At 45.3% G+C, this 10,984-nt stretch overlaps 1 protein-coding gene across 3 annotated transcripts in view; it reads left to right on the top strand.

The window, feature by feature from the left end:
• Positions 1–1,483: 1,483 nt before the first annotated feature.
• The window catches only part of GRIA1 (glutamate receptor, ionotropic, AMPA 1), a 118,056-nt gene continuing 108,555 nt past the window's right edge, over positions 1,484–10,984 (top strand). For 2 of the 3 annotated variants that reach the window (XM_010002015.1, XM_010002016.1), the window contains exons 1-2: positions 1,484–1,733; positions 3,894–4,031. In XM_010002015.1, coding sequence (XP_010000317.1) covers positions 1,652–1,733; positions 3,894–4,031 — 220 coding nt within the window. In that variant the 5' untranslated portion in view covers positions 1,484–1,651. The remainder of the gene's footprint in view (positions 1,734–3,893; positions 4,032–10,984) is intronic. The other variant, XM_010002017.1, reaches the window with a different exon arrangement.

Genomic DNA, 10,984 nt, shown 5'->3' with positions numbered 1-10,984 from the left:
GGCATAGGAACCAAACCTGTAGTAAATCTTTCAGAAGAAAGAGGGGACTTGCCAACAAAAAGATTGCTACTACTTCTATTTTCAAGACTATTCTGTTGAGAAAGGCTTGAGGACAGAAAGAGCAGTGCTTCCCTGCACCATCAAGTTATGTCACACCTGGGCCCCATGGCCAACAGGGAATGTTTTCATGGTATTGCAGATTTTGTAGGCTTTTGTCACATCCCATTTTGATTGTTCCACTCTGCAGAGTTCTCATCTGTCCAACTGCTCTTTATGCAGAAGCAATTTTCAACTTTTGATCATCAGTCACCACTTAGCAATGCTCTTTCAATTTAACCACATGGTTTTGGAGATAGGGAATAGGGAACCAGGGCAAAGTACCCTATGCCAAACCAGGACATGGGGCATCTCAGTCCTTTTTCTGACTCTGCCACAAACATCCTTCTCCTCCACCCCCCACCCCACTCTGTTTCCTCTCTGCTGTTTAACCCATGTGCTTACTCAGGCTGCCAACAGGACAGAGTATCTGAGCTTGGACACGGGCATTCAGATTCTGACACAAGATGCCCCAAATTTGGTTTGAAACTTCATGTGTTTCAGATGGGAATGAGTGAACTTTCTCTCCTTTCTGTGATGGCTATAACTTTGTGTTCACAGCACTTCTTCCTCAAATATTTCTAAATCCCAGGTTGTGCCTGGGAACTGCTTTTTTAATTGTTAGTACTTTTATTGATTTATTTCCCCTCCTTGTTTTTGAGTAAAGCTGCTTGTGGCTAAATAGGCTCCAACCTCATTAGAACTGCCACAAACCAACAGCTCCTGCAATGATCCAAGGCTAAAGCAATCACCTAATTTCAGAAACCTGCCCTATCTTATGGTGCTGGTGAGCACAGATTCCTCCACATCAAGTACAGGGGTAAAATGCCTCTAATGGTGGGCAGGAAAAATAAATGAGAAAGCTGATGCTGGAGGGTTCTTTTCTTCATCTGTTGGGATCTCGTCTGTTACTCTGAAATCCTTCCATCCAGGGCATGTTTGCAGGGTACTGCCCTTTTTTATTTATTATTATTATTCTAATGAGCCAGGCTGTAGAGACTGATCTGTTCAACTCCTGGGCTCAGGGGTGAGAGCCCAGACTGGGAAGCGATGGATCAGATGCAGAGGAGGTTAAGCCTTTTCTCTAGAGGAGTTTGCCACCTACTGATTTGCAGGTTCTTTCTAGCTTCTGCCAAGAGAAGTTGAGGGGGAAAGCCCGCGGGTAGGTGGGAATTGCCCTTAGAGACCCCAGCCTGGACCCCTGTGGGAATAACCAGGGCGAAGGGGGGGATGCGGTACCCAGCTGTTGCTCTCCAACTGGGAGCAGGAGAATGAGCTGGGTGGAAGCGCCTGGTGTGTGCGTGTGCGCGTTGTGTGTGGCGGGGGAGGGATGTGGATGAGGAGCGGGCTCTCTTTCTTCTCCCGGGGATCAGTTAATCCTGCTGCCAGGCGGTGTTCAGCAGCAGTCTCAGCGCTGGATTCCGAGCGAGGGAGACGCTCAACCCTGAAAGCTCAGCGGAGGGGAGGCGAGAGAGGCAGCTAAAGAGAGCAGAGCGGGGAAAAATCAAATCTATGCTTGGAACTGGACTTCTTTTTCGCCAATGCAAAAGGGAATATGCAGCACATTTTTGCCTTCTTCTGCACCGGTTTCCTAGGGGCGGTGTTAGGGGCCAATTTCCCCAACAACATCCAGATAGGTGAGTGCGGAGCTCGGGGCCGTTTGGGATTGACGTTCCCGGGCGAGTGGGTAGGGATGGAGAAGCGGGTGCTGGGGGCAAACGGACCCGTTCCTTTGCTTGTAAAGGCAAAGTGTGCTTGTGCGTGTGTATGTGTGTGAGAGCGAGGGGATGAACCGCGAGGGCTGGATTTGTATGTTGGTACCGGCTTTGCAAAAGCAGAGATGTATCCATTTGGTTTTGGGGGAGGGGAGGGTTTGGAATAAATGCCTGCACACATACACCAAGACAAAGGGAGAAAAATGACTCTGAAATGGAGGAAGCACGAAAAAAATCAATTTCTTGCTCCGAGAAATGCATGGGCTGTCTTGGTGCGTTGCTACATTTGCAAAATCAGCGGTTGCATTATACATTTTGTGAGGATGCTCTCATCCGTAGGTAACTGGGACGAGAGGTAACAAACAGGCGCGCTCTGTTGTTGTTGCTAAAGAATAAGGGCAGAGCGATTGGAGGAAGATTTTCCATTGAAGTCTCTTCTCGTTTCATGCTACTTGCTTCCCCTGCGCATCAGCAGTGCCTGTTTGATTCCTTTCTCCCCTCCTCTAACTTCTCAGTGCTCCTCTCCCTCCTCCTCTCCCTCCTTCCCCAGGTTTATTATTACTCTCTCCCGTTGATCTTTGATGATTTGTAACCAGGTCCCAAATTCTCTTCCCTTGCATGCCTCTTTTCTTTCCCACCTCCCTTCCCTTTACGATGCTAATCAACTGCTAATCCACCAAGTTCAGGGAACTCCTGCCCGAGTCCAGCTGCACAATCAGTGCTTTTATTGCTGTTGATGCTGCATCCCTGTCTTTCCCCCTTCCTGTCTCCCCTTTACCCCCAATTTGTGCAACATCCCAGAATTTTTCCCTTTTAACAAACACATGAAACAGCTTAGCTCGGCTATTACGATCTTAATTCCTAACACCTATGATTAGGCTGAGGGAGGGGCTACCGGGGAGGAGGGGGGGATATTAACGTACAAATAGCCCTTTTTGCACAAAACAAGGAGATGCCCTCTAGACTAAAGATGTACAAAGTGCCGTTGATTGCAGATCCTTCCGCATTTTTTTTTCCCCCAAGCCACCTGCCCTGGAGGGGTGGATATCGGTACTTTCTGCTTCTTTATTTTAATTCTACTTTGTGGCTCAGTGCTTCGCTTCCCCTCTCGTAAAATGCCAACAACAGTGCTCCCTTTAAATGCATATAGATTACAAGACAGTCTGAATTTAATAGCATCGTTCTGGTGGTGGTTAAGGGGCCTGTCACAAGCCAAGTTTCCTGCTGGAGGAAGCGGCAGGAAACTTTTCCTAGGGCCGGGTTACCGCAGCACTTTATTTCAAGTCTATGATGGAGGGAAGGGGATGCTCTGAACCTGGGGCCAGTCTGGTCCCAGTTCCTCTTCTATGTCTGTCGATCTGTAATTCTGCATATGCCTGTATTTCAGATCGATTTCTTTGAAGGTCGAGGGTTTTTTTTATTTTCTGCCCTCTTTGAGTCTGGCCACTGTCACCTGTTAAATTTAAGGTTTAGCCATGCAGCAAACGTCCAGTAGCATGAAGTCTTTGGCTCTGTGGGTCCCATGTTACTCCGGCTCTCCCAGCCCTGTACCCAACCACCCAGTGCTGCACCAGGTTCAGTCAGTCTGCCCTGGAGTCCCATAGTGTGGGGGACCCCCCATACCACTTCTGTAGAAAATCACTTCTCTTAGCAGGGTTTAAATTGAGCCTAATTGCAAGTGAGAGAAGGAGTAAGAAAAACTCTCATTCCTCCTTTATTTAGAAAGATAACATTGGCAGTGCTTCTATTTCTCTTAATTAAAGTTACAGGAAGGTGAAGAGGTTGAGCCAAACCCCGTGGTTCATCCCGACCCCACAGGCTGCCAGGCCCAGGGATGCATCAGGGCTCCCATATATGATCCAGGCATTGCGTAATGAACAGGCTGGAATGGTTTTCTGCTCCCAGCCTGTCTGCAGTGGGCACAAAACCCCACGGGTCTTGTGGGCTGGAGGGTTTTGGAGAGTCAAGGCACTGCCTGGACTGGGGAGCTGTTGTCTCTGTTCCCAGGAATATTTTGGAATTAAGAGATTGCTAATATGGGTGTGCTTAAGATCTTTCTTCTTGTTCTGTTTATCTCCCCAGGGGGGTTATTTCCTAATCAGCAGTCCCAGGAACATGCGGCTTTTAGGTTTGCCTTGTCTCAGCTCACGGAACCCCCCAAGCTCCTTCCCCAGATCGACATTGTGAACATTAGCGACAGCTTTGAGATGACATACACCTGTAAGTAGTGGTGTTTGGTGGTTCTCTCTCTTACTTTGATGTCTTTATCCCTGACTGGCGGTTTTTTGTGTCTGAAATATGAGACATCTTGATCCAAAGGTGCAACTCCCCTGAACACACAGGCAAAGGATTTCTGAATCATGTTGGTTTGTGCCAAGACACAGAGGTGAGGTAGAGTTACAGTTATTCAGTATGTCTTGCATTTTCTCTTTCATTGCTTCTAAAGTGGCATCAAACTCCCAACAATGAATTTTCTTTTGTTTCTCTAGCTTGACTCATTATGTTGAGGTGTCATTCCCGTATTTCCTGTAGCCCTGATGTACAACAAAGGCGCCCCATTCCACCCACAGGGTGCACAGGAGTCTGTTTACTGTGAGCAACTTCTTCTCCAGCTCCAGTTTAGCCATCTGTCCTTGTAATTTAAGAAAGACCTAGCAGAAAACAGCAGCTTAATGCAAGTGGAGTCCAGATCCACAATAAGGGGCATGCCTAATAATGACAGAGAAGTAAGAGAGTTCTGGTTTCAAGAACCAGTGAAACCATTGGCTCTAAAAGCAAGTACCAAAGATGGAATTGGTGCTGCAGAGTAAATCCTAGGGTGTATCTGCACTGTGTGTGAGCTGTGCTGCTTTTTGTGTGACACAGTTGGGAAAAGAAAAAAAAAATGGCTTGGCAGGCAATGCCAAAATTAGCAGCAACATGTAAGACCAGGAGGGAACCAGAGGAAAAGAAGCCCCATCACACAGCCCTGAGGTTGGGGTAGGGACTGTTGCAGTACCCGCTTGCTGTGGAGCGCACAGCGCGGTGCTGTGCACAAGGGGCTCCCGGCACTGCAATGCACAAAGGATTTCTTGGTTCAGCCTGGTGTCAGACACTGCTTTCACTCTTTGAGCCTGTGTGTGTGTATGAGCACTGTCAGGAGGGACTGGAGGAACCTTTCCCTTTGTAGGGCCTGTTGGATTGTCGTTGCTGCACTTCCGTAGTATCCTTTTGATTCACCGAAACATCCTCTCTGCAGTTTAGTCATGTGGACAGTGGGGTAGAGATGAACACAAACTGTTCTCTCTGCTAACAAATACACAGAAGGAAAAATGCTTCCCTGCAAAAAGAACTAGGAATGTACAGGAGGAGAATTAATAAGGCTCCTCAAAGAAAAAACTTGTGGTTTGTTTTTTTTTTTTTCCTGTTCAAGGGTTTACAAATATAAGATTGCAGGAATTTCCTGGCCAGTATGACACAGGAGGGAGAAGTACTGATTTGGCCACATCTTCATTGGAGTGTCTAATGACACATCTAAAGATTTTCTGTTTCCCTTAATATCCCTCTATTTGCCAACTACAAGGTTTCCATCAAGGAAGAGCAACTCTTTCAGCTCAATGCAATGGCACTGCCTTGGCAGGAAAAGTAGACAAATAGAAGAAAAAAGAGAGACCTTGTATCTATCAAGGGAAAGTGTCACCCACCTAGGGTAGAGCTGCTGACTGTGGCTGGGGATGAGCTATTTCAGTGCTGATAGCAAGAGGAAAGCAGAAATTGCAAGCATATCACTAGAATAAATTCCCCATCTGTACCTCGTTTTGCCTCCCTCTCTACGCCTGCCACTAATGCTTTTGTTTACAGCATGAAGGCTGATAGCAAGACCACGATACTTGTTCAGCTTCAGAAAATACATCATTAGTACCATGGGGAGGGGGTGGTCTCACAAAAGCTGAATGGAAGCAAGACAGCCTCCCAAAGGATGTTATATTTGAGCTCTATGTAGGGCACATTGTCCTAGATCAGACCAGCAGAGCACTCCGCACAGTCCAACTTCACCTGTCCTCATTTTTCTTTTCTTATAATTAAAAACTTCCTAAGTTCTTCCAGACTTTGGAAGGCAGCATTTGTTTTGTAAGCACAAAAGAAGGTGTTATTCCATGTACTCCAGGGGGAAAAAAAAGGCAACCCATAAAAACCAGGCTGTTGGAAGACCTGATTTTAGTCCTCTAGGGCTGGAATGAAAGTTTTACCAAGAATTCTCTCCTTCCTCATCTTCCAGCAAATTCCCTTCCTAATTGTCAAGACTAGATATTAACAGAAAGATCTGTTTGTTTACAGAGAATAAAAACCATACCCACGCAATGGTCCTTATCTTCTGAGAAGACTGACCATGCTACCAGTTAAAACTACCAGGTTTTGTTCCCATGGAGATAGGGAACACAGTGTTTCCTTGCCACTGGTATTACCTGCTTCTGATGGTTAAATCAAGAGTGCTTGAACCCTGTATACTTGGTGCTGGTCCTATCAGGTTCTCAAAGAGCACATCTGAGGAAGACTAGTAGGTTCCAGCCCTCTGGCAAGTCCTCCCTCGTGCTAGGATCTGGCCTTGTGTGCTAAATGTAGTCCTTATGGCAAGTGCTTGAAGCAGCATCATTCAAAATACAGAATATATATTAAGAATCAGTGGTGATGGCAGAAGCAAAAAAAAAACTTGTTGGGCAGCTTGCAGGGCGATGCTGAAGTGGCAGGATGAACTGCAGCAAAATGACAGCACCTTGTCTAAGGAGATTGTATGTAAAATGTATTTCAGCATCAACTGTGACACGGTCTACCTCTGCCTGACATAAATCTGCTTACCAGTTAGTGTGAGCAACTTTGGTGTGACAGTAGGTGAATTTACAGTATGAGATGCACCCATTTGTGTGCGGGTGATCGTGATAGGGAGCCGTTAATGATGTGCTAGTGATGATCATAAATTGGAAACAATAATATCTATGAAAATGATAGATCTGTAACCTATCAGGAGGCTGCCCTTGTCTGTCACAGTGACAGGCCAGCAATAACTTGTTTTTCTGATGCTTCCAGTTGTGGAGTTATCATTAAGCAGTGATGGTGAATTCCTCTGTGTGGGGCAGCATCCTATGGGTCTGGTGGTCCCTGTGCATAATGTGTCAGTGGCTTATGACTTTAAGCAAACTATAACCATTAAGAAAGCAAAAATAGGTTGTAGGTACAACGTGCAATAACCTTGTATTTCATGTGTGTGGTTGATGTTAGTATTGTTGCATCAGTGAAACATGGGCATCTCTCAATAGCTGCAAAATCTTCCTGAATTTGTTCCATCCCACAGAGAGGAAGGTAATGGCAGGCTCTGGGTTTGCAGCTGGGTGTGTGCAGTGGCTTACCAGCATGAAATACACACCTGCACCTTTAAGGGTTTGTAACTAAAGGTCAGGAGATTTTGTATTTTTGTGCTACTTCTTTGGAGGCCCAGGAAGTTGGTTAGAGGGAAGGTGAATTTAGAGTCCTTCCTTCAGCAGAAGCGTACAGCAGTACCAGTGACTATGAAGTGTAAGATGATGATGTGGCAGAGCTGAAAGGTTTCCTAGTGATGGAGCAGATCAAAACCCTTTAAAGACATGTTCACGGGTTCGGTTTTCAGCTGTGTGTGGAAAAGAGCTTTACATCCTCAACACAATCACTAGCAAACTCTGCCTGGCTGGATTTTGCTGTCTCTGTCTGCACTCAGGGGCAGGGCTGATGTTGCCAACAGGTCAGAGCCGAGAGCTGTGGGAAGATGGACACTCTGTGCCACATGTGAGGGAGGACTGGAGCTTAGGAGAGCACTGCGTATTTCTGTTCCTCAGAGATTCACAAAGGACATGAGCACCACATTCTGTTGGCAGCAAAAGGGTGAAAGGTAGCTTACTTAAGACAACTAGCTCTGGGAATAGTTTTATTCTTCATCCCAACCTCCATCCATGCACATGTAATGCACATCGCCATCCTGTGCACAGCCCAGCTCCTCGGGGAATACAACTGGTTTCAGACAAAGCTCCAGAGCTTTATTTAATATATAGTGCAGAGACTTCTACTTTCAGCTGGAAGTCCCCAGGTGAGCCCCTGCAGCATCAGGCAGACAGTGGGGTTTACTCTCACTGCCCAGGAAAGACGACTGCTCAGTGATGGATTTCCCTGGCAGTGACCTGGAGGACCTGCCCTGCCAAGTTGTACTTGCAGGTGAGTCACCACCTTGCTAAATCTGTCCACGCAAATTTCAGGCCACTTTGCAGGGGTGTCCAGTGACTAAAACCCTCTCTGTTTAAGACTGAGACCTGGACCTTTGCTGAAGAACCCATGAGCTTTTGCAGTGTGTAGGTGTTGTGCTACTGAGAAGGGACATTTGAGGAGCTGCACACCTGATCTGCACAGGACAGCTACAGGTGTGTGCAGCTGCAAGAAAACCTATAGAGAGGCTGAAAAACAATGAATTATTTATCCCTCTCCTTCCATGTATGCACAGCTACAGTTACTGTGGGGTCCTCATACTGAATACGAATTGTGGGTGCTGCTAGAATATCAACAGATGAATCTGTTATGCGTATTAGAAAATGAGCAAGTAGTTGGAGTTTGTTCATATTTTATGAAGGCTTCCTAGCACTAATTAGAGAGGGATTTGTAGTGATCACTCATTCTGTGCTTATGTTCTTATCAATAGCAGCATCCTTAGATCCAGATCAGCTATGAAATTACGTATTTATTTTTCTTCTTGTGTTTGGATACCTACATAAACAGACTCTTTCTGGAGATTGTTTTTTTATCTCTTAAATTTCCTCTTGGAGACAGGAAGGAATAGGCAAACATTTGAATGTTCTCAAATGGGGATATAAATTTGGCTTAATTAAACAATTATGGAATGTTGAATTTAAAGGAAGCTTCTTTGTTGACAAACATGATGGTCGCCATTTCTTGGAAAGGTGTTGCTGTAATTATTCCAGCAGCAATCAATTAAAATGCAATTTTTATAATTAAACTTCCACAGCCTAAATAAGCCCAGTCCTGTAATGGTATGTAATTGTTGTAGTGTTTATAGGCTTGTATTTATTTTTGCAGTGTCAGAAATCTCACGTAAATGCTTTGGGATTTTTTTCCCCTGCAGAGATCAGGATGCTAGCTATGACTATTTAATGTGAGATAAGCCAACAGCAACATGGATTTAATGATCAGATGCAGTCTGATTAATGCAACATAGGTACTACAAGGAAATATATCTCCTTAGATTTTGTAATAGGAAAAGATGTGATGCAGGCAGATGAATCGCAGAGCATCAGTTCATGTTAGATCAAATTACAGTTAAGGATGTTCAACTTCTGGCAGGGATGAGCTGAGGCTTTCTAGTAATTGCATGTTTGTTTAGTGAGATGCCAGCACCTTACAAAGTCAGGTCCAGCCTTAAGGAAAGTGTTGATGGGTGAAATGCTGCCAAACAGCAGGGAAAAGGTAATTGGGGTGACACCAGCCTTCTGTGTCCAAGGTCTCTGCAGGGACTCTGGGGTGGGTGCTTGGTGCTTGGCAGTTGCAGCCATAGCTGAAGAAGGTGGGAGTTCATCCCATGTGTTTGTCCCAAGAAGGAAAAGCATTTAAGAGATGAGCACTGAGCTGTTTCCTCAGCTACAGCTGCCAGGACAGGGCAGGCTGTCTGCCTGCCTTCATGGATCTGGGCACAGAAAACCTCAGGTGAATGTGGGCCAATATAATCAGCAGGGACATCGAAGGGGCTCCTCTGTCATTTGGCTAAGGCAGGCCTGCCAAGAGGCTGGCAGCACACATCAGGCATCAGGAATGGGTTTCCCCCAGTCTTGTGTGCCCATTTCTCTCCAAACTACATGGGAGCACTTACTCTTTGAGTGACTATTTTTATGTGTTTAATTTTTGATCCTGGGCCAGGGAAGCAGAGCCTGCGCTGAAATGTCGATGTGATGCAATTAGGAAAAATCGGAGTAGGAACAAGGGGAATTTCATACCTGCAAATCTATCTGCTCATTTGAAAAGAGTCCCAAATACTCACTAGGATGAGCAAAAAAAGAGTGAAGAAGTAAAATTTGGGCTCTGCAGCAGGCAGGGAAGGGATTTGAGCAACAGCAAGCAGCAGAGGCCAGACCTGTCCATTGTGTGACAGTCACAGTTTTCACTCACAGTTTATCCTTTCTTCTCTAAAAATAAAACTTTTTTTTTTTAATGTGAACAGGGAGACTACTAAGCCAGAAACACACAAGCATTATTTCTGTGGCATATTAGCAACGTGAGAGGGGAAATCTTCATTTGGCTGCAAGGAAGGCAGCATGGGGAAGTGCATTGCTCCTTTCCAAAGCTCTAGTGGGAATTTTTGACATACACGTTTACATTTCCCTTATTAGGGTTAGGGCCCCACAGGCAACAGCTCTCTGCCAATAGAAATGGAAACTGTCCTTCTTAGCTTCAATAACACGTGGAGTTCAGAGCAAACACAAAAACATCATGCTCCTTAAAGAGGCAATATTTCAGGGAGATTTTAATATTCTGCAGATCCAAATTCTCTGGGGTGCAGTAGTAAGGCATGTCTGAAGAGAAAGATGCATTTATTTTAACTGAATTCCTTTAAAGAGAGATGTGGTTTTATTTCTCTGCCTTTAGTTGTAACTGAAACAGGGTAACATTCTTCCCAGTGAAAAGTGCTGTCTGGTAGAGCACGGGATGTCCTTTGGGAGGTTACGTGGACTCTTGAGGAAGTCAAGTATTAGGCAAGATGCTGAGGAAGGGCAGAACCAAGCTATTAGCAATTCACCATCATCCCACCACAAAAACATTTCAAAATAGTACCAAATGATTAAAATAATAACAGCATGCTATCCAGCAGAAACTGTTCCCTGCTCACCTGCTGAACTGCTCACTCATTAACTTACACAGTAACGAGTCTCTAGTTGATTTTCTCATGCTGCCCTTTAGCAGTCAGACCCACTTGTTCTCTCTAGGGCATTCTTTTAAAAAAAAAATACATCACACTGCAACACAAAAGAACAAAACCCCAGCACTGTTATTCTTTTTATTAATGTGCATCATTTTTTTCCTCTATTCTCTGCAAACCACACCCTTGACAACCCTCACCCAGTGTTGCAGTTCAGTAGATGTGCTTATGTATCTCAGGACTGACTGAT

Source organism: Chaetura pelagica, unplaced genomic scaffold, assembly GCF_000747805.2.
Source record: "Chaetura pelagica isolate M959 unplaced genomic scaffold, ChaPel_1.0 scaffold356, whole genome shotgun sequence".
Taxonomy (NCBI): domain Eukaryota; kingdom Metazoa; phylum Chordata; class Aves; order Apodiformes; family Apodidae; genus Chaetura; species Chaetura pelagica.
Note: the sequence above shows the minus strand (reverse complement) of the source record. Positions and strands in the feature narration are given on the sequence as shown.